The 24461-nt window shown below is 44.1% G+C and overlaps 1 protein-coding gene across 1 annotated transcript; it reads right to left on the bottom strand.

The window, feature by feature from the left end:
* Window positions 1-555: 555 nt before the first annotated feature.
* pkib (protein kinase (cAMP-dependent, catalytic) inhibitor beta) lies at window positions 556-24157 on the bottom strand. Its single transcript, XM_042096068.1, has 3 exons — window positions 23961-24157; window positions 3273-3444; window positions 556-1799 (listed from the first exon to the last, which is right to left on the bottom strand). Exons 2-3 carry the CDS (start codon window positions 3415-3417, stop codon window positions 1723-1725), a joined length of 222 nt encoding a protein of 73 aa, XP_041952002.1. The 5' UTR covers window positions 3418-3444; window positions 23961-24157; the 3' UTR covers window positions 556-1722.
* Between the last annotated feature and the right edge of the window lie 304 nt (window positions 24158-24461).

Raw genomic sequence — 24461 nt, forward strand, 5'->3', positions numbered from 1 at the left:
TCGAAACTATGTAATGTAGACTTTCATCCACAGACAGGATGATTCGTCGTATTTGATATCTCTGGCGGGTAGTCATAAAACGCCAGAGCCGCAGCATTTTCTTAACATGGGCCAATTGCAAGCTCTCATTCAGTCTAGTGGAAGCTGTAATTCAGCGCAATTTATCTGTGGATATTAACAGCCCCCCCTTTAATACAGAATGGTGGTGCATCTTTGCGATGCCGGGTAAGATTGGGTACTCTATGAGCATCTTTTTACATTTACAAACACAATTAATACAGCAATAGAAAGAATAAATAATTATATCCATATTTGTTTGTTAGCAACAATGAAAAGTAGGCCCTAGTTTGGCCTGATCATCGTTGTTTGTTATTTTCATGTTCTACAGTATATTTAACCCCGTGATCAAAGCTTTATCTATAGCGAATTTAACTCTTTGTTGCTATTAGAGAACAATTTGTGCCATCTGCTGGCCATATATGGCACTACAACAGACAAAAATGTCCTTGAAAACAAAACAAAAAAAGGCAGAGAATTGACACTAAATCCTACAAAAAAACTAGGTATAGGATTTATTTTTTTCATGGCATACAGCATACAGTAAACAGGATGACTCAAAATGTGCAAGTGGGAATTGACCTTTAAGGTGGGGAAAGCTGAATTTGGAAATTAACAGAATTTTGCTTGCTTGAAATATTATGATGTTAACAGGGTCTTACACTGATGATCACATCACTGAGAAAAAGAAGAACAATTGACAAAGACAACCAGTTTCACACTAACCAGTCCATTGAGCAAAACTAAGGTTTACAATAGTACGTTGGACAGCCGTCAGTCATAGTAACACAGAGTATAACATTTCAGCATAAATGGACAAGGAAATGTATTCCTTTCAAGGCTGGCAAACAAGAATGCACAATTCTCTATTTACAGACCAAAAAAGACCACCTTTTCAAATAATTTCCTGTTCCATCTCTCACTTAGTGGTTATAATGCATATTTTACAGTATAAAACACACATAAGATAATGTGGTGCACTAATCAACCACAGATTGAAGATTTAAAAACTGTTTTACATCACCAAAATGGAATGTTTATTCTTCTGTTGTGCAAAAAAGAGACATTCCTGCAACTACAAGTCAACATTCTATGAAGGAAAATGTTGTCATGGCAACTCCTGAAAAAGAAAAGAAATAAGAAGGAGGAGGTCCCTTTCATTTCTCCACACCCACTCACACTCAAGGAAAAAGCAGAAAAGAAAAAGGAATTAAACAAAAGTTACGTTGGTTTCTTGAATGCATTTAATAGCCCACTATTTCTGTGTAAGCGTCTTTTTTCTTACTGCTTGTTAATGCGTACACTGACCAAGTGAATGAGGGATATATCATCCACCAATAAGAGACTGGCAGATCATCTCTGCTTAGGACAGTCTGAAGAACAGCACACTTTGTCCACTGTCCCTCTGAAAGACAGCGTGATCTCTTCCGTCTCATCGGCCGTCATCCTGCCGTGTCGGAGTACGTCCGAGGTGTCCTGGTGTTGCATAGCCCGGCTCCGATGGTAACAGTTGTCTGGTCTGCGTGGTTGGGTGTGGGGCAGTCAAGGGGGCAGGCTGCGGGCCGAGTGAGGTCCAGGCTCCCTGGGACGCTGTTTGACCTCATCTCCCGGCCATGGCGGGGGCAGAGGAGGAGGTGCAGGTGGAGGCAGAGGGGGGCGAGCTGGTTAGGAGCCCTCCTTCTTCTCCTCCTCCTTGGGGGGGTTGCAGGAGGATGAGCCCTCGCCTCCTTCATTTCCGTCATCTGGGGAGTGGGAACACACACACGCACACACACATACATACGCACACACACACACACATACCCACACACACATACCCACCCACACATACCCACCCACACACACGCACACACACAGAAGACAGCCTCTGTAGTGCAAGTGGGAAATCTTGTGATCAACAACACAAATTTGAATTATTAAAAGCATGAAAGGCCAAGGAATCCTTTAATAATTGAACAACATCAAATCACATGCTCATCTTTCAGTGGCGTAAAACAAAATGAAAATGGCTAATGATGAATTATAATGATTATCAAAGACCTAATCAAATGTAACCGAGGACAATCAATAACAACCAAACACAATCTACAATATCTTGTATGGTTAACATTTCTTTTATTTACCAACCTATTAAAATTCATATAGCGTTTTGCATACCCAGAAAAAGGATGCTATTACATAACAGCCTGTGAGGATGACACTGTGCAGTAAATGGAGAAGATCCCTTTACAGCACATGCCTCACAAAACACTGCCAAACTTGGCACTTTGTTCATCTTCAGCCTCTCCTCCCTCCCATGTTTTCAGATGGAATCGGAGTGCATTACGATTCACCAGACAGCCTTCTCCACACCGTTTTTGATGCAAACCTTTGGGGAGCGTCAGCTGCCAAGACACCCCGCCCCCCCTTACAGAGCACCGCTTACTTCAAGACCGGCGATCAAATGCTTGGCTGCTTTGATCATTGCAAGGTCTAACGGGGCCTAGATGATCAAGGCTTTGGCGATGCATGTAGCTATTTCACTATATGCCACTGCACAAGGATTTCCACCGTTTGGCTCAAAGGTTGTTCTGCTAGCAGTGTGTGTGTGTGTGTGTGTGTGTGTGTGTGTGTGTTTGTGCGTGTGAAGAGCATAAGATAAATTCAGAGTGCCTACAGAGGAATGAGGAGTACGGGGCTGTAGGCTTAACTGGTATTTGAGGCAGAACATAAACTAGAGCGCAATCCAAGCCAACCGTCTGGAATCAACAATTAAGAGTTATTTAAAGCTATTCATTCTGTAGTCAGTCTGTATTGCTACACGGCTACAAAGAACATGTTTCAGTTACATTTAGGGGTTTGCCATTTCTTTTAGGATGTGCAATTTCTTTTGTAGAGGAAAAGAAACAAAATCATAGTCATATTACGTAGCGCAGCTACTGATAAGGACTGCAGCTACTGTAACTAAAACACCTCACTGGTGTTTTGAGTTTTTAATCAACCAACAGGATTGTCAGAGAATGTGTGGTGCATCATTACTGACAGTGAGACATACAGTACTGTAACCCATAATGTATAACTACATATACATAAGCAAAAATAATCACCAATCTATAACCAATATATCATTTTGTGTTTGTATATGTGCGTGTGTGTACAGTATGTATATGTGTGTGTGTGTGTGTGTGTCCTGATTTGGTATAATTGCTTGGCCGTGTATTAGGTGTGAATCGTACCGGAGACAGACAACTCGGCTAGTTTCTCCTGAACGTCCGTCGCTCCGTCCCCGGTGTTGGCGCCTAAAATGTCGGGCATGGCATTGCGCCGGCCCGTCCGTCCTGTCGCTGCAAAGTCTGTGACAACGGGTTCCACATCAGTCATCGCTGTGTCCTGTCCTCATAGCATAGTCTACAACAAAAGACACATAAAGAGATAGATAGTCATTATTAATATCAAGGATGTATGTTGACATTGAGATCTGGTTTTAACCTATAAAATCCTCTAATTAGCCAATGGTAAGTTCCCAGACCCTACATCTTGATGTGGGTCTGGCTCGTCAGGCTAACCAAATATACCAGAGTGGACCTTCATACTCTGTAAATTCTGTACTGAGTAAACACTATTGCTGAGATGTTATGAACCCCCATTTTTTTTAAACTTCACACCCCGGCACTCACCCAAACCACAGAGGTGATTTCCATGGCAATACAATTTTACTGAGGCCTCTGGTTGCCAAGCTCTGGCAGTTATTGATTTTTGACGAGCGTAATGAGCACTTTTCCCTCCGCAGTTTACGATCGATAAGTTACTCCACGCACACAAAACACTTTTTCTGCCCATTCAATTTAAACAAATGCCTTGTCAATTCTCCTTAGACGTGTTTAACTGTAATCAAAGCAGAAAACACTGCTGCATTAATTGATAACAGTGAAGCATTTTTGCAGGGAATTGTGCACTGTGTACAACACGCCAGTAGATGGCTGTTTCTGTTCTTCATTAAACAGTTCTCTCAGCCATTCTTTCACAATGTATCCACCGTATCTCTCTCTCTCTCTCTCTCTCTCTCTCCCTCCCTGGTGTCCCTCTCTCTATTTCTTTCTCTCCCTCTCATTCTCTCTCTCTTACTCATACTCTGCCTCCCTGGCGTCTCTCTCTCTTTCTCTTCCTCTCACTCTCTCTCTCCTCCCCTCTCCCCTGTTCCCTCTGCTGAATTGGTGCAATAAAACACCCGGCTTATATAATTGCTATGGGTAAACACAGACCGTCTGTCATGTATTGCTGACTCGACCTGCAGACCAGCAACACACTCTGATCAATATAGCAAACTATAAACCTCCGCAGTTACTTGATATCTACTGGGACAAAACCTATACCCCAAGGCATAAACTATGATATTTTAAGGGACAATGAACAGTTCAGTTCAGTTTATTGTTGCCATTGTTACAGAATAACAACGAAATGTTGAAAAAACAGACCTGACATATAGTTCCCTAGTATACCCATTAAGCGTAGAACATCACACGTTTTGGAATTTCTATACCATTATTATAGGGGGTAGCGTGGGCTGTGTGTGTGTGTGTGGGGGGGGGGGGTGTAGCGTAATGCTTTCGGGTTTCCCTGTGTGGCAATGGTGGACACGTTCACACCCTCAAGTTAGAGAGCGAGCTAATCAATTCACGGTTATGCTCAGACCATATGTCCCTAATCGCTGGACTGCAAGTCGTGATTGCCCAAGCTGTGTTGGGTTGGCCTCCATGCAAATGCCAGACAGGCGTGACCATCCTCACCATTACCCCAACCAATGGCCATTAGCAGCGCCCAGGCTTTTCCAGAAGCCAGAGACTGACTGTTTGCTTTCCAGAGGCCATTTAAAGTCTTCATGTAATTCTCAGTTATGAAGTAACGATATCATGCCCATCCACAGCTTCCCACACGTGCGTAGGCACACACACACACACACACACACACACACACAGATTTTTCACACAGTTTTACTGACAGACGGGGGCAGGGCTGCGAGAGAAAACCAGACTTTGTTTACTAAAAGCAATCCGAAGGGCTGTTACTTCTCTGTGTCACACTAATCCGCTTCCAGACACAAACACACACACACACACACACACACACACACACACACACACACAAACACACACACACACACACACACACACACACACACACACACACACACACACACACACACACACACACACACACACACACAGAGCGAAAGCGAAAGAGAAAATTAGAGATTGAGAGAGGGGGACGAGGATGAGCTGTGACATGTAAGTGAAAACCCCCTCTAACCATTCAAACAGATGGTCCCGGCTGGTCCAAACGAGGGCAAAACCAGCGCGCAAACGAGCGCTGGATAATCACCCCATTGGACGACACAAGATTTAGAATTTAATCAAACCCCATCAGTCAAGGGGCGGGAACGCTCCTGAGAGAGGGACATCTGCCAGGAGCTATTTCGGGCATCTGCCACTGCTGCCACCGGTAGGCTTAGCACCTGGGGCACCGGTGCCAGATCTTCATCAAGGGGATGCCTCAATCATCACACCCAGCTCCCAGCTCCCAGTTGCATCATGCCCAAACGGGCAAAACAAAAACACGTCTTCTTCCTCTACGGACAAGAGAGAGAGAGAGAGAGAGAGAGAGAGAGAGAGAGAGAGAGAGAGAGAGAGAGAGAGAGAAAGAGAAAGAGAAAGAGAAAGAGAAAGAGAGAGAGAGAGAGAGAGAGAGAAAGAGAAAGAGAAAGAGAAAGAGAGAGTGATTTCAGGAAGGAGGCCCGGCTGCAAGCTGATGACAGACAGATTTTCCTACCGTGGCACTAGGAGAGAGACTAGACATGAACTATGGCTCTCATCAGCCTTGGTTATTCGATATCCTTTTTACGCATCTTTGATGGCAGAGAGAGACTGCAGCTATGAAACCTAGGAATGAGAGATATATTTAATCTCCATGAAAGATAAATAATATATAAAAAAAACTACGCCTTCACACACCAAGTAGGGAGGACTGTGGGAGGAAAATGATCAAGGTCAAACTCAAATCTATTGCACAGAGTCCTGCGCATTGTATTGTACTTCATAAACCAGGCTATGAGAAATTAGCTGACTGCTGTGGGAAAAATGTAACATTTCGGTGAGTACTCTTCAGTAGAGTGTGACCGTGGAGTGGAAACACTACACTGTTTGTACTGTGATGGTAAAGCCACACAAGTGAGCCAGACAGCTATTCTCCTCTGATTCAGAAATGTACAGGAGGGCAGTGTGAATGTATTGAACAGGCCCATGCCCGTGCCGTGCCAGAAGCACTGTCAGAGCACACACACAGAGCTGCTGAGAGTTTCAGTGAGAGTTTCAGTGTTGTGCTGGTTCCTTTCCAAGAAGAGGCCTCCTCTTCCCATGGAGACGATGCCCTGAACACAGCATGGAGATGGCTGGTGGCACTGGTGACTGGCCTACACATACACACGCACACACACACACACACCACACGCACACGCACACGCACGCACACACACACACACACACGCACACACACACTCACCTTTAACCATCCTGCTCCCCCTTCTCTCCAATGCCCTGTGTGTGCCCTGTGTGTGTGTGTGTGTGTGTGTGTGAGAGAGAGAGACGAGGAGACGAGGAAAATAGAGACATAGGCAGAGCAGGAGAGACATAGAGGGAGAAATACAAAGGACCTGGAAGAAGAGAGAAATACACATAGAAGGAGAAACAAGGAGGAGGAGGAAATGGAGACAAATACAGAACGACACAGAAAACCAACATGGAAAGACGGATAACACATGGGTAAAGGAGGACTAAAGATTTGTGAGTGAGTGACCGTGTGTGACCGAGTGACCGGTGGCGGTAGCCGACCAGGTGGTAGCCGGCCTCTGCAGAGTGGTGTGCCAGGAGGCAGCTTGAGAGAGTCTGCCAGAGCCTCTCACCCTCCCACTGCTCACAGAGGCTAATCGGCGAAGCAGCTCCATACGGCAGGGGCTCGCCGGCACGCTTCACACAAGCTGCCCTGCCACCACAACACTACAGTCATCAGTCATCACACTCAGCACAAGATAAGACACACACACACACATTCTCTCTCTCTCTCTCTCACACACACACACACACACACACACACACACACACACACACACACTCTCACACTCTCTTTTTTACTCGCTCACACACACACAAAAGCAGTTGTCACCATCAAACACCATCACAAATGCCCCTCATGGATCTCGCAGCATAAACCAAAAAAGTCCTTATTATCACACAAACACACATACATACACACACACACACACACACACATGGACAAACACACAGAGAAAAGCACTTGTCACAAACAACACATGCTTCCACAAATGCCCCCATAGAGCCCAGTGTACATACTATTTTTCACAGCACTCCCCAACAACACAAAACACACACACACCTCAGGCAACACAAAACACAGGGACTCACACAAGGACCGACACACTACACACCAGATTGCTCCTCAAACTGACAAGTAGACAAACAAACAAAGGTAAAAGTCTCCCAGGTTGTGAACCATGTGAACACACATCTACTTTACTCTATACATCAAAACACACACACTCGCACCAAAGCCTACACTCACAGCCGACTGAACAGACACTGGAAGCACTTCACGGAGAGCCTGGTGCACTTCAAAACCCCTCCCCACTCTACACAGTGCACTCTTGTATCTTCCAATGACATGTGGCTGAGAGCCAGAAGGCCAACGTTCAGCATATTTTCAAGGAAATCAATGGAGATGAGAGCTTTGGACAGCACAGCTAGCATGTGTGCTGGTAATGTCCACTGTCCAGTTCCATCAGTGCTGCCTCAGTTGGCGCCCTCAACGAAAGCACAATTCAATATTGCCACCCCCCCCCCCCCCCCCCCTTCCCTAATTTATGTTGCATTCCATCATGTCTGATCATTTACAGTACAGAGAGCCATCACGTGACTTCAAACCACCAGCTCAAGGATTCAAGATTCGTTGTAATCCCGTTCAATTTCATTACCTAAGTTATGTAGCACCATGAATGAACAGTGTCTCAAGACTCAAGATGCTCGAGTCACTCAAGACAGGAAGACCCAGGCCTGGACAACCTCATGGAGAGAGCTACCACATTGCTGGCCCTGCCCCTGGTGTGTACAAACACACCTATTGAAGAATTGGACTAGACTGGACAGAATCTCATGGAGCTTTTGGGCTGAGGCTGAATGAACCACCACCGGTTTCAGAGCACATGGTGTGCAAGTTATTACAGTAACATTAGTAGTCGAGATACTAAAGTGGGATGTGACATTTAAAGTTTTATCTTCAACATATAATAGCTTATAATAGCCATGTTTACATTCCCTCCAGAAATTCTTACATTATGTTTTGAGTGAGCATTGAGTTCTTATGACCGCTAGGAGAGAACCAAACAAAAGAAGAGAACAAAAAAGAATGAAAGGAAGATGTAAAAAGAAGGGAATAGGCATGTCATGCCTGGCCATTATGACAAAACAATACTACACAAAAAATAAACTGACCTCACAATCCAATCCCCCAAAAGTATGTGCTAAAGTACAAGGAATTATGGCCATTTTAAAAAACAATGCGAGCAAACCAAGCAGAAAAAAAGTCACATGCAAATGTTTATCCCCACTTAATCCCCCAAAATCCGTGATGACTGGCACTGGATGCCCAAAGGATGCCCAAATGGAGCGCGGGGTCTTCATGGCAGCAGGGAAAACTCTACCCCAGCATCTGTACCACTCTTGGAGTAGGAAAAACAGAGCATGTGGCAACAATGGCCACTTCTAACATGCATTTGAATTGAAAAGTGGCTCGGGGAGTAAAGCGGTGTTCACTCTGGACGCATCTTAAAGCAACACAAACGAATGCCTTCAAACTCATTTTGCAATTGCACTGACTGGAGTCTATGACATCGGCCGAAGAACACCCAGATTGCCTGATATTGCACTATGTAAATGTTGTGTGGTGGGTCGAGCACAATCCTTTTTAGTCAGTTGAGTACACCCTTAGCGCTTAATGCAATATTGAAAATTGACAGAAAGGGGGATACCTACATTGTGTTTCTTAAAAACAGCTGCAGATAACCTATTTATACTAAATGTTTACACTCTCAGTGTCAAATAGTGTTTATGATGTAATGTACTGGTATGTGTGCACAATGATTTATACTACATATGACTTCACAAAGCCACAAACAATTAAACAAACAACCAAAGGACATATGACCACATTTTTACACAATAAAACTTAGTCTGAGTTGAAACTTTCTTAACTATAAAAAAATTACCAACTGCCCACAGACAAAAAAAAAAACAATGAGATGTTTCCATGCCTGTTCCCAGTGAGAGGGCCATACAGTATTTCTCTTTAAGCCCTTCAAGGCTAAACAAGCATGAGTAAATAATGTGCATGGATTATGTCCTGATTGCTCTAACCTTGGACGCAGCCTTGGAGGAATTATGAATAATGAATTGAGGCGCTTTAATGTTTTGTGTTAATCAAATGTTTAAGACCTCAAACACCGAAATAGACTCAGTGCATGGCAACAAATTGCGACAGGAGGCCGGGGATCAAAAGCAGCAGCTCGGCAGCTAACATACTTCATGTCTATTTAAAAATAAATACTCGACAATGTAATGTTTTGTAATCAAGTGGCACTCCACCAAATATGCCATGATTGCTCACCGTAGTAGCTCTTTAACGAATTCTTCAGACAAAGACGTGGGTTTTTAAAACATCATGATCCTTCAATAATTACATAAGCGCCATGTTAGGCATCCAGACAAAAAGAAACAAGGACACTTTTTAAAAAATGCATATGTACATGCAACAACAGGAGAGCAGAATTTATAACTAACTCAACGAAATAAATAAATAAATAAATAAATAAATAAATAAATAAATAAACAAACAAGCCCTTAAGTCTTTCCAACAACAAATGAGATTAGGTAAGGAGAGGAAAAAACTGAAGTAGAAACGCAGAATGAATCATCTACAGTTTTGCTTCATGGCCCAAGGACAGGAGACTGATCATATTCAATATTCCACCACATAATGGTGGTCTGATAGGCCCAATATACTATCTCTCTCTCTCTCTACTCTGACTGAAGAACTCCAGAAGGTTCTGTTGCCCAGGTTATTGGATAAAATGAGAAAAAGCAAATGGCATTTAGTTTAACCTGACTTAGCTGAAAGACAGGTAGAAGAAAAGGCTCTCAAGTTGGTGTCTAGGGGCCCCTTTCGGAAGACTGTAAGGGGGGTGACCTTGTGGGGCTGACTAGAACTGAGCTGCTCATCTGTGGAGAGCAGAGGGACTAAGGGGTTTTTCTCACCGGAGCGCCACCACAGAGTGAGGGGAGGAGGAGGAGGAGGAGGGAGAGAAGGACAAACCACTCATTCTTTTCCGGTGCCACAGAAGATCATTAGAGCAGGCAAGCAGGCAAACAGAGAGACAGCAAGCGGAGTGAGAAAGCAGAGGAAAGGGGGGAAGCCACTTCATTGTATGGACTCACAGAGAGAGAGAGGGAGAGAGAGAAAAGGAGAGAGAGTAACAGAAAGAGAGAGAGTGAGAGAAGAAAGCAAAGGAATGCACAGATGGAGAGAGAGAGAAAAAGAGAGAAAAAGACCATCTCAAAGTTTCTATTATGTAGATGACAATGGGAAGGCCACACAACCTGTTTAATTAATACATTTCTCAGAAACAGTACACAGCATCAGAAAGAAAGATGGAGGGAGAGAGAGAGAAAGTGTTAGAGGGGAACGGGCATCTCAAGATCAAGAGAGCCCTAAGAATTGTGAGCCTCTCACTTTATCATGTTGACAAAGCCTGTCCTTGTGTAGTCTCCAGTGCAGAGTTCCGTCTGGCAGATCTGACCCCTTCAGTTTCAGCTGATGGAGGCCCTCTCGCATCCATCCTCCCCTCAAAACAAACACTGCGGGCGCCACGCACCCCGTCAATCACTGTCCATCTGAACAAAGAAAAGATCCCATCGACAGCCATGTGGGACTCAGTGATACAAGGTAAAATGGTGGTGGGGTTTATTTCAATCTACAGAAAAGAAGGGGCCGTTCTTCTGAAAAAGCTTACAGGTTTGTAATTGTGCTTATCTGCCCTGACAAGTGCCATTTTGTTTGATTCACGGTAATGACTCAAGAGACACTAGCTGCTGCTAGCCTACTGATTGCTGAGTGCCATAGATGGTGAGAGGGGCTTTCACCTTCACAGCCAGCAGGGTTCTTTCAGGTCGCACTTGGTAATGCTGATATTGTAATATAAGGTAAAAAAAAACAGTATAAAAAAAAGTCAAAACACCTCTTAAAGTGGACTGATCTTCAAACTCCTATTCAGCAGGGATAGAGATAAGCTCTCAAAAGCACTGGCAGAGGATTTTAATGTAGGGTAGCAGCAAGGCAAAAGAGAAAACAGAACAGAGACGGAGCAGGTCGGGGCCATCCACAGCATAGAGAGAAGAGGAGGAAGAGGGGAGGAGAGGAGAGAAGAGCAGAAGTGGAGAAGAGGAGAGCAGAGGAGAGGAGAGGACAGGAAGTTTCTCCATGGATGGGGCTGTGAAATCGAATCCTCTTTGACCTCACATAAAAAAAAAACACAAAACACAAACTCCTCTCCTGTCCTCATTCATGGGCTTATCTCCGCAAGTCCACAGTCAAGTTTGTTTTCCTTTCTCGTCCGATGACCAAGTCACTGGAGCTGTTAATGCTGTAGGGTGTGGGTGTTTATGTGTGTATGTGTGTGTGTGTGTGTGTGTGTGTGTGTGTGTGTGTGTGTGTGTGTGGGGGTGACAGGAAGGATGCCTCCTCACCTCAGCAAAGCTCTCAAGAGGTTTACAGTGACATAGATAAGTGGATGAGCGAAGTAGGACTGGTCCAGGAAGGCTAAAATCAGCATAGCGGCTTACGCAACACCATTCTCTCTCTCTCTCTCTCTCTCTCTCTCTTTCTGCTTCTCCCTCTCTCAGTAGTCGGTTTCTCTCTCTCAATCAAACACACACACACACACACACACACACACACAGAAATACTCAGACAAACAAACACACACACACACACACACACACACACACACACACACACAGAAATACTCAGACAAACACACACACACACACACTCACTCAAAAAAACGTAGATTTTGTCTATCCTTCCCCTCATTCATCACTCTCCCTCTTCCATTTTCTCTCCCTCTCTCCTAGCTTCAATCTATTCCTCTGTCACTCTTGTGTTCCTTCTATCCCTCTCTTTCTCTTTCAGTGTTTCCATTTCTCTGATTCTTTTTCTTTGGGCCTGTTTTCTCTCTGAAGAGGGATGTGCAAGGTTTCTAAATGAAATGAACCCAGCCAGGGTAGTCTGCTTTATCGCAGTGAGAGGAGAGGGTAGGAGAGGTTCTGGTTGTGCACGCCTTCAGTACTCGGTCAGGGGGAACAACAGCCTCGTAGAGCTTAGAGAGAGCCGAGCGGAGCCTGGCGTCCAGTTCTTATCTCGATGCCCACGCATCCCTCCTACTCTGGTGAACACATGTGACTCAGTCTGGGACGATAAATAAATAAGTAAACAAACAAATAAATTAATAACAGAGACAGCAAAACGGCTGCATGCATATTTCTTCTGCTGCTTCACTGGCTGAGGATCATCAAAATGTCCCTCCACCCCCCAATCTGCGGAAGAAAAAACATGTTTTTCAAAGACATAAGGCGGTTGTAAGGCGGTTATGCTGCAGAGCAGAGCACCCTGCATCAAAAACTTGCCCAACAATAATGACGGAATACTTCAGAGTTGACCCAAAATCCTTTCAGAGCTAGCCGACCTGAGAGAGAGAGAGACAACTGCTGATTAAGCCGCATGAGAGCCTGCTAAATGGACGGTTCCATGGTAACACGACGCAATTTCAGATCTACAGTATATTTTAAGAGAAGAGCCACCCCCCCCCCCCCCACACCACCACACACACAGAGTGAGAGAGAGAGATGAAAAGAGAAAGACAGAGTGAGAGAGAGATGAAGAGAGAGAGAAAGAGAGTCAGATACGCTGTGCATCTGTGGAGGCCTTTTGTAACTCCGATGCCATGGAAACTCAACAGTGAAGTGGTGTAGAGTGAACAAAGTCCCAGTGGGCAGTACGGAGCTACTACTTATGCAACAGAGTCCAAAGAAATGGCAGGCATCACAGGGCCAGTGGACCACACAGACAATGATGGGCAGCAGGCTGAAGGGCTGTTTTAACCAGCAATGATAACCATAAAGACAACTGTAATTACACTACTCACAAAAAGTTAGGGATATCTGGCTTTTGGGTGAAATTTAATGTTTCAGTACAGAAAGCACAGAAACATTGAACTATTGGACATGCACATTCAAAAGTTTACATTAAGTTCCCCTGTAAAGCCGAATATCCCTGACTTTTTGTAAGTAGTGTATGACGATATGAACGTCCACTGACCAATGATAAGTACAGCCTCTCCTTCTGTTGATAAATGGGATGTCTAAAATTCTATGGATTCTGATTGATTGTCAGATTTTTATCATTCTTAAAGTCATTCTGAAAGCAACACCCAACAATGTCCTTCCTGATTTCGTTATAGCATGTGGTGTGGACGAGACTAATACTTAAAACTTGTTTTAGCCATTATCGTTTTAGTTATCGTTCCTGGTGTGAACTGCCCATAAGTCTTATTCATGCCGTGTGTGTGTAAGTGTGTGTGTGTGTGTGTGTGTGTGTGTGTGTGTGTGTGTGTGTATGTGTGTGTACGTACGTGTATGTGTGTGTGTGTGTGTGTGTGTATGTGTGTGTACGTACGTGTATGTGTGTGTGTGTGTGGGGTGTGTGTGTACGTCGTGTCCATGTACGTATGAGTGTGTGTGTGTGTGTGTGTGTGTGTACGTGTACGTGTGTGTCATATGCAATTCAGCTGTTCCAGACACTTACTCATCTGCTTCTAGGGCACGGCTGGATTAAGATCACCTAAATCTCACTTCCTATATTAGAGCCCTAGTCAGGACACTGAACACAAAAGGTAATCACCCCCATTTATAGTGCACATGTGCAGGCTACAAACAAACACATTTATTAGCATTGTCCTCTCCTAATAAACAATTAGCCCTATAATAATATTAGATCAGTGTGCGGTGATGATCTCCATTCAAGTCTAAAGGCCTATTCCTGCGCATCATGTGCACCTGGGATCTGAAAACGGCTAGAGATTATTAGAGTTTATATGCATTTATTAGTGTTATAGTGATGCATTCCAAAAAGCACTGCCTATTAACCTGCATCAGATTCACTGGCCTCCTCTTACCCTCTGGTTAGTGCAATTGAATGACTGAATATGTAAATAGTAATTGGCTCACTGGTGCAACAACAATTTCCCTAAATCGTCCCACAGCAGCGCACCCATGTTACCTTTTGAGCCAAAGCAGCATTTGTTTCGGAGTGTTTACCTCATAAACACTTCTGACAGAAGTAGGCAATTTAATGATGCTACAACTGCTCCATCCTCTGATGTGCAGTAGAGGAGGAAAATCCCTGCGTCTTTTCCCTCTTCTGTTCCTTCTTTTATGCCCTGTTTATCTGGAAACGCACTGCACAGCGTGAACATGACAGCTTATTAAGATGATCTCCTCCATAAGCAAGAGGAGCGTGGCGTTCGGGGCCGTGGCGTTTTTCGGGGCCGTGCTTTTCAGGCGGGACCTCCCACCGTCTCCATGCCTCTGGAGCCAACTGCTCCGAGCAATGATGCTCTTCGGCTGTCAATCACATGTCGCCGCTGACAACGCCCGGGCCTTGCCTTCTGAATAATACACTGTTCGTGCAGCCTCAAGAGCCTCTGTCGAGGGGTCGCCAAGTTTATATTTAGTTTTTGGCTCCTGCATTTGGATGATAATAAGACCCCATCACCATAAGTTTTCATCACCATGATGAACAACACCAGGCGCCAATCTGCCACAGCAGATGTCAAACATGTGAAGATGCTGTTTTGTGTAAAGACATGAAGATGTTTTCTATTTTTGAATGTCTTACTATATGCTTCTGTGTTTATGCTTTGGCTCAATGAATTTAATTGAATTGAGATGCCGTTTCTAAAAGATGTAGACTTTTAAAAACGTGTGTAGGCTCATGTGCAAGAGACTCATAGAGGCAATATATACTACTGTGTTTTTGAATCTTTCCCCTGATGTTTGCTTTGTTGATTTCCTTGTCTTGGAGTAACGCTTTAGAGATTTTCAAGGGGGGGAAAAAAAAGACGCCATTCACTGAACCTGAGAAGAGAAGACAAGCTGAAGAGGCCCTGGGTGAAAGCTCACCCATCAACGCCTTTTCACAGAAGCATTCACACACTTCTAAAAACAGCAAATGCTCTCATGAGGCAACTGAGTATTCAATCACTACCCAGAGAGAGTGTGAGAGAGAGAGAGAGAGAGAGAGAGAGAGAGAGAGAGAGAGAGAGAGAGGGAACATGCTCAAAAGGAATACAAACATACTTAGCAGGCAAGTTGCAGATGAAGGGCAGGTTAGCCGGATGAGAGTGCTTAATCTTGGCTTATTTTTAGTACAGCCCAGCAATTGGAGATGACAGGACAAAGCTTTTTCTTTCCATGGGCCAGGCGAACAATGGGCATATGTACCTCGTGACTCATCCTCCTTAAGGCCATTTAGTCCCCCATTAAGTGTTTCACACGTTCTGTCCTCACGTTTAACTTCCGGTTGCAATCCCGGAACCCATCGACCGTCTTGCCCACCCCACTCCACCACCCACTATTCCCACCATGAGAAAACGCATTCACCCTCTGGCTGACACACACTTAATGTGTATGTGTATGTGTGTGTGTGTGTGTGTGTGTGTGTGTGTAAAAAACAACAACAACACAGTCCCAAAGTACATCTGTGGCATCCAGCATGGGAATAGCTCAAATCCCTATTTGGACAGCTGAGAGGGATGTAGTGTTTGGCAGAATGCACTGGAACCAGAGCTGAATCGGAGGTCAGTAAGACTTCCAAGCCTTGAACAGGACATTTATGGACACATATATATGGGAACCAACCAACCAATGGGGTGCACAGGTTCTTCACAGGCCTCCATGAGATTTTAGCATTCCATCTCCATGGCTACTGGCAAATATAAGATTTTTTTGATGGGGGGGGGCGGGGCAATGAGAAGGATTTCAGAGAAAATGTTTATGAGGAAAAACAATGGGTGTGAAAGCAAACACAAACACTGCAAATACATCGACACAAACCAGCGTGAAATCGTGAGCTTTTTGGAGCTAGGTTGGCCGTGTGAAGTTGTTTGTGTGAGCTCTGGAAAAATGAGCTCCAAAAAAAACACGGCTCCATTATGCTGACTCATCCACTCAGCATCCAGGAGGGAACAAGCCCCAACTGGGTAATAGTGCTAGCGCTTTCGGCTCTATATGCTACAGTGTTGCGCCATGCCTATAAGTCTGCACTAGCATACAGTATTTAATTTGATGGTCGGGGGAAGGGAGAAATAAAATATTCCCATGGGCTTTGCTACCATCCCTTTAAACTTCTGCACTCAATTGGATATCTTACGCTGCTTTGAAAGCGAAAACCACCATCTGGCTCTAAACACACCAATGGACAACAATTGAAACCGAGTCCATAATTGTCCACTGGAGTGGAACAGTCAGGGATGGAAAAAAAGAAAACAAATAATAAAAACAGACAAACAAACATTGGGCTGTGTTGTCATTCAGAACACAAGCAAAAGATGGCCCAAACACTGTTGCCAAAGAGATGTTAATGGATTCCACTAATTTAATTTCACTGCAATCAATAACCAATGACAGGCCAGGTAAGCACCGAGGAGGGGGGAAGAGAAATATTGAATGAAAGGAGACTTAATGAAGGACTCGCTATCATCCCTGTCCTCTGCTCTTTTCCATTAGAGAGAGAGAGAGAGATTAGAGACAAAGACAAAGAGAGACATTTCTGTTCCTTTTACTTCACCTCACTTTGCTCACCCTCTCTCTCTCTCTCTCTCAGAGCAGAGGCCGACATTCCCCAGGTGGCTCGGTGTCTTTGACGTGGCCTTCAGGAGTCGGCGAGTGAAAAACCACCCACAGATTTATGTGCATCTTTATGGCAAGCAGCACAACAGGATGCGACAGGAGGAGGTGCACGGTGGAGAAGGGGCAGCTGTAAGGTGGAGTGACATTTAAGGTCAAAGGCACCCACGTCTCAGGTGTGTGTGTGTGTGTGTGTGTGTGTGTGTGTGTGTGTGTGTGTTTGTGTGTGTGGCCTGGGTCTCACTGGGGCCTGCGGGTGGGTGTTTACAAGGTGAAATACTGCCAGGTTAATCACGGGAGTCACCCCTATATCTGCACAAACATGGCTACCTTGACTGCTTTGGCTCACCTGCTGTCTCTAGAGATCACTGCAACACTGATGGAGTTTGACTCACCATCGTTATTCATCCTCTTCCTCCTGTTTCTCTCCTCCTCCATCATCATCATCCTCATCATCCTTAATCAATTAGTCATCAGTCCTCGCTCCTCTGTTCATTATTTATTGTTGTTATTAGTGACGTGATCATCCTTCCGAAGAAAAAGAGGACATCCGCGCATACAGCAAAAGAGGGATGATTAATATGGAAATGAGCTGCTATATTTGAAAGCATCTGATGAAAGATTCAGAGCAGGATTACATAACTGGAGCATTATCGATTGTGAGAGGAGGGAATCTCATGAGTCGTCTTAACCGTCTCCACAGCTCTGTTACCTGATCATACGATGACCGTTTGCGCCGGGCAAAGTGGCAGCAGGAGCGGGAGGGTTCCTGCTCTATTTCCCACAGGCTTTCATAAAATATTCACACCAAGTTGCCCCCAGGAGAGCGATTTGGGCGAGAGATCGATTTCCAGGCTCCCTTTGAATTCAACACTTTGTAGTGATCCATAAATCCAGATGCAATTACATGTGCAAACAGTGGAGGCTTTTGCTGGGGGGGTTCAGAATAATCGAGAGTGACAGTAAACAAGGGACCCTCACACAGACGACAGGGGAGAGAAAATGGGAGCTCCCCACGTTGTGATATTGGCGAATCTCAGTACAAAGCATCTTGTCGAGCAGCTTTGTCTGAGAGGGAGTAGGGGGAACCGGAGGGACATCGATGGCCCAGATTGACTGAGAAGAGGGGGAGGGTGGGCAGGGGGCTATTTTTAGCCCTGGTCGTGATGACTTGTTCAAATCCTGTGATTTAAGATAACACAGCGGGATCCGCTGCCATACTTTATTGGCCCATACAGATACAGACTTTACACAAGGAGGGGGGGGGGGGGGGGGTGGATTACACCCAAATCACCGCGTTGCTGTGTGGTCTATAACACCCCCACTAGACACACACCCACACAGATACACACGCATACACACACACACACAAATACATACACACTCACCAACCTCACACATACAATATCACTGCCACCACAACCACATAAGGGATGTCCCATTTAAGCAAAGCACCAGTGGCAATGGAGAAAAAAAACACACGATAGGGTGACATACAGACAGAGTTCTTTGACACTTTAATCTCAATACAAATTTCAAGTTTTTGCCTGAAATTGCACTGTGCCTATTTACAAGGGCATTGTTCCCACCTCTTTTGGGGCCTATATCAAATGTTGGACCTCTATAGAAAGCTGAGGTCCTCTAGTTTTCGTAGGAAACAGTCAAAATAAATGTGTGATGTACTCACAAAGAGTTACAAAGGCTAGAATATAGTTTTTTCTTTCTGCCGGATTACAAGCATCTCTGAACTGACCACATTTCAGCCCTCTACTGTAGGTCACTTGATATCACTTCAAAACACAACCCTAGCACCAGGTCTTGTGAAGTTGTGTGCAAAAGTAGATCAATATAGAATGAAAATATGAGTGCTTTAGACTATTATTTGCCATGGTATGCTCATGTGTTTTGTAAAATGCCTATGGAAACTCCCCATAGGACTTTTTGTTATCCAAAATGCATACTGACAATCAAATGCTTACTGCACATGAACCCCTTTGTGTAGAAGCATAATCCTGGTCTCAAATGAACACTTTGAGGTTTCTTTGAGGTTTCTTGTGAATTATTTAGATTGTATGTCAGGTGTTCTGATATAGACTGACTACACAAAATATGGAATAATTACAAAAAGTCTCTATTTTTGCATTTACCTAGTTGGTTCAATGAGTGAGTATAAGATAGACTATACATCTGTACAACTAATATTGGATGACACAACATGAAGATTCAATTTCTATGGATTCTTGTGAATATTTCAGTACCCAATATGTTGCATCTACTTATTGTGCTGCAGCTACACTGCAGCCAGAAGTCAGGGTAGCACCAAAAGCGGAGGGGGGGGGGGGGTGTAAGCAAGCATGTAAAGCATTATACAGATTGTACATGAAAAACGTTGTCACGTTTGGATTCCCAAGAGTCAAAGCTTTGAAATGGTGTATAACATTACTATGCTACATAACAATATGGTGCATACAATTGATTTAGAATGTTGGGGGGAGGTGGGGGAGGGGGTAACCGTCCCGCTGAACACTGAAAAGTATGTGTATGAAAATGTAGATAGCTGAGAACCTCTATTTATAAAGCCTATATACCCACTCTAGCTTGCTAGAAAAGTCTCTCAGAACTTCTCTACAGTAAGTGAAAGTCAAAGTCAAACTTAAACTGTGGCTTAACAAGTCCTCCGAGAGGGAGAAATAATAGAGGCAATATTCAGAGAGAGGCAAGCATATTTCTCCATTACTGTCATAGATGCTGTTTTGTGTTCCTTGTGGGTTATGGGAGGAGAGCTCAACACCCACTCGCCTTGGTCAGCCTCGTGGCAGAAAAGGCCCCATTTATAATCGTTTTCTTGACCAGCCCTTTAAACAACAACAAAAAAGCACTAACATGGAGTTATGCTGTGCCCACTCAGCAGAGTGCTGACCAATTAACAGGAAGCAGAACAGCGGGGTCTGGGAAAAAAGACAGGGAGAGAGTCTCAGCCAATGGGAGAAGGGACAGGGAGAGAGTCTCAGCCAAAGGAAAAAGTGACAGGGAAAGAGTCTAAGCCAATAGGAAAAGGGACAGGGAGAGAATCTCAGCCAATAGGAAAAGGGACAGGGAGAGCGTCTCAGCCAATAGGAAAAGGGACAGGAAGAGAGTCTAAGCCGATGGAAAAAGAAGCGCAAAATCCACTGTGTACGCTCGCAACAGCTTTGAAGACACTCGTCTAAGATAGTAAGAAGCCAAAACGTCCTTTTTGATCTTCTCCTCCCTCTCTCTCCCTCTCAGTGTGTGTGTGTGTGTGTGTGTGTGTGTGTGTGTGTGTGTGTGTGTGTGTGTGTGTGTGTGTGTCACAAACTGAGATTTCAAATAGCGAGACAAGCCATCGGTGTGTGGAGGCTCCATACAGTTGCTGCATCTCCTGCCAGTCTCCCCAGATGTTGGGTATTAAAGACTGGTAGTTAATGATTCTCACAGGCTATAATATATATATATATATAGTATACCCAAACACCGTATTGGTGCTGTAACCAGTTACACCACACTAGAGCATTTTAACAGCCGTGCCTTATCTACTTCAAACTTTCTATTCATCTCACACCCTTTCACCACCAAGAAAAAAAGCAAAAACAATTACATACTATGTATCTCTTAAGGATAGACATACTGTACTATAATACTACACTAAACTCTGTATTGGGTCTCTGTACTGTAGTCAGTGTACTACAGTGAGACCAGAACACTTTAAACCTGGACAAAGAACCACAAAGAAAAAAACATAAATGAAAGCATGAGGCACGGCTCCCTCGGGCACAATTAAAAATGCCAACCAGCCATGCACCATCGCAAACTTTCTGCTCTTTGTCAGCTGAGCCAATTAGGCGTGTGGCGGCGGCAACCCCAAGCAGTGGCCACCTGGAGTGCGGCAAGCTCTTTATTTTGTCACACACCGCAGCGTGACAGGGCCGCACTGAGGATCGAGGGCCCTGATGTGCCGCGACGGTGGATGAGCTTCGAGAGCCGCTCACCTCCATTACCAAGCTGATAGCATAAGAGCAGGCTGTTTAGCGAGATGTGCACTGCAGAGGACTGAATCCGAGTGGGCATATTGCACAGTGCTGTTTAGCAAAAAAACAAAACAAACAAAAAACGGCAACAGCTGGATGTGGATATACGGATCCATGACAATCTGAATTGATATGGATAATCATTCAAATGTGTCCCTTTCATTACACTCACTCTCACAGTAGTGATCCTGGATCAGATGGAAAGAGTGTGTGTTCTCTTATCAAATACATTTTTTTTATAACGTGGATGGAATCAAGACTGACAATACAATGTTGATGCATATACTATAGTTTAGCTTGTTAGCAAGCTATGTCCTCATCACACAACCACAGATGGTCTGTATGCTTAGGAAAGATAACATCATGAGGCGACGTCTCAAAATCTTATCAGAAGGAGACAATTACCACCTCCATAATTTGCCCAGGGGATAACATACAGTAATGGAATTGACAAACACATTAAATCTCTATTTTCCCTAACCCTCTCTCTTTTTCTCTCTCTCTCACACACACATGCACAGACAGTCACATTTTTTACCTCGCTGATATTTTGAAATACAGGATGATTCATATGCCACAAATGCAAATAGCTTGAGTTCACATAAAGACCAGAATAAAAACAGCTTGAAATCCAACTGTTCAAGAGCCTTTACCCGCAATTACTGACACTCTGCTCTGACACCATTGCAGTGATGTAGGACTAAGTCAGAGCAATATGCTTAAAACCAAAGCTTCACATTTTAACATAATTTCACTGACAACTTGTGGTTTACAATTATTTACAATGGGATTTCAGCTAGCAGCTTGAATTTTAAAGGGAAAATAACAGCTTTGTGGTGAATGATTCCTAAAAAAAAAACTCACAAGTCCAGCCATATCATCTGATCTAATTTGGTGGCAAAACACTATTCAGAAATGAGAAACTGGACCAAGAGAATGGCCATGACACAAATTGCCGGATGCCTCCAACCCAGAATGCTGGGATGCAGGGGGGAAGATGTGGAGGACTAGTGTTCTGGTTGTTGGTGTAGGGGGGCAGAAGGGATGGTAGAGGTGGGGGCGGGGGGAGGGGGGGTGACGAGCAGTGCCATGTCTGTGTTCGGGTAAACTTTGCCCAGAGCGTATGCAATGTGGAATGGGCCGCGCTGTGTCCCCAGCAACTTCAGCTGTCACTATCCATATACATTAGCATCTCCTCTACTTTTAGCATCTTCCACGGGAGGCAAAGCAGCACAGTTCAGCTCATCCCCCTTCCCCCATCTCTCATCACCAACGTCATGATAACAAAATGTACTCTCTCCTATTAAAATGGATGCATAATGCAAACAATTTGCAGAATACACAGCAGCCTTTCTGCTGCTAATGGTCCATAATGGATTTTTATGGAGAAAATCCCAGCATGATTCTGTAACATAATGGTTCATATTGTTTTCCACTTCAATGTTTTGTGTCCATTTTAACACACAACAATATTTCTGGGTAGATTTTCCAATGTTGCCTTCATTAGTCAACACACAGCTCAAGGATAATTAACAGCACAGTCAGAGAGAAAATAGTCCAAGGGGCTGGTGTTGTTGAATGTTAGGAGAGGGGTGGGGAGATGTGTTAGTGCACAAATACATGGAACTGGATGCAAAGACCACGCATTATTGAACAACATCATCTTTTCTGAATAACAAACATATGTGATAGGCTAAGTGATGTATGGAAAATCCTACAGTGTCATGTTGTTGTTCTACAATGAATGCTATGCTGTGTAACTGGCTACATATATTTCATAATACAATATTAAGTGGTATTGAATGTAGGTTGTGTGATATTTCCCTGTGATTTCACAGCAATGGGTTCATTATAGGCAAGCTGTTATTAGAAGTGATCAAAATGTCATCATACAGACCTCAGTATCAAATAACTAACTGAAAAATGACAACCAGCCAAATTAAAACAAAGCCCACAAGACAAGACCAGATGATGTAATGTCAAGCTGAAAACAATCTATTTGCTCCAATCAATTCTATAATCACACTCGAGCCCAAAACTGCGGTGCTGGCAACCTGCACCTGGACCAACAACAGTCTAAGCCCCCAAGGTCAGCGAGCATTCCACCTGCTGTACCTCCCGAACCTTTCCTGAATACCTGTCGTCCTCTGCTCAGGAATAAATTAATAATTTAGGCACCCAATCACAGTGTTGGATTGGAATGAGTGTTTGACCTACACATGCAGACGGATTTTCGACACTTAATAATTTGAAGCCTCACATTAGCTCGTAATTGCATGCATGTGTTGAATTGCATTACAAATGACAATCACGTCAATCATGGTCCATCCACCGACATCCAAACAACGTCGGTTGCTTACAACAGACAGGACAGGACGCATCATTTCCATTTGAATAAGCAACTGTGGCATTGTACAGTAGTCTTGTAGCCTATTCATTGAAATGTGTTTGTCTTGTTACAATAACCTATATGGAGCTGTATGTGAATGCATCGGATAACATTCATGGAATCAATAACTTACGCTTCATGCTAAATAACAAAATAAATCCCCAGTCTAAGATGCGCGAGGTCAACACATTTATAAAAGACATTTAGCCTACGTTAAATCTGGGCTACCCTGGCGACAATTAAATGATGGTTGCCATAATGACATTCCCTGGATTTATTGTTCGAGCTGCAGAAGAAACGCAGTCAGTGGCAACAATGCCTATCCGTACTACTTGCAACCACAATGTATGGTCATGAGAAAATATATGACACTGACACGTTATGTACAGAAAGGCGACTAGCACTTACCCAGTATACGCAGAACAGCAAGTGACAACGGAGATGAGATTTCACACTCCGAATCAGAAAACACACCGATTATCCATTAGGACACTCGGCGCTCCGTCCATTCTCCTCGTGAATCTCTCTCACTCTGGCAGAGACTGAGATTAGTACGAGCACAGCAACCCTCGCGGCAGTGACATCACAGGCACGTTTTGACGGGGCCGCGCAAGAGCCCAAACTGTCGGGTACCAGTGAGATAAGCACACTGGCTTCAGCAGTCACCGGCGCGTTCCATTCACTTTCCCAATTTCGAGCAGCAAGAATCTCTTTGCAGCCATTGCACCCTTGTGCTTGGTGGTGGTGGTGATATATCAGAATGTGGTGTTTTTCCCTGATAATATGTAGGCTTTGCACTGCAGCAGCAATCCGATTTCTTGCATCAGGTTCGAATGAAATACATCTTCATTGGATATAATAATAATAATAATAATAACTTGGACTTATATAGCGCCTTTCATGGTACCC

This window comes from Alosa sapidissima, chromosome 6, assembly GCF_018492685.1.
Source record: "Alosa sapidissima isolate fAloSap1 chromosome 6, fAloSap1.pri, whole genome shotgun sequence".
In the NCBI taxonomy this organism is placed as follows: Eukaryota; Metazoa; Chordata; class Actinopteri; order Clupeiformes; family Clupeidae; genus Alosa; species Alosa sapidissima.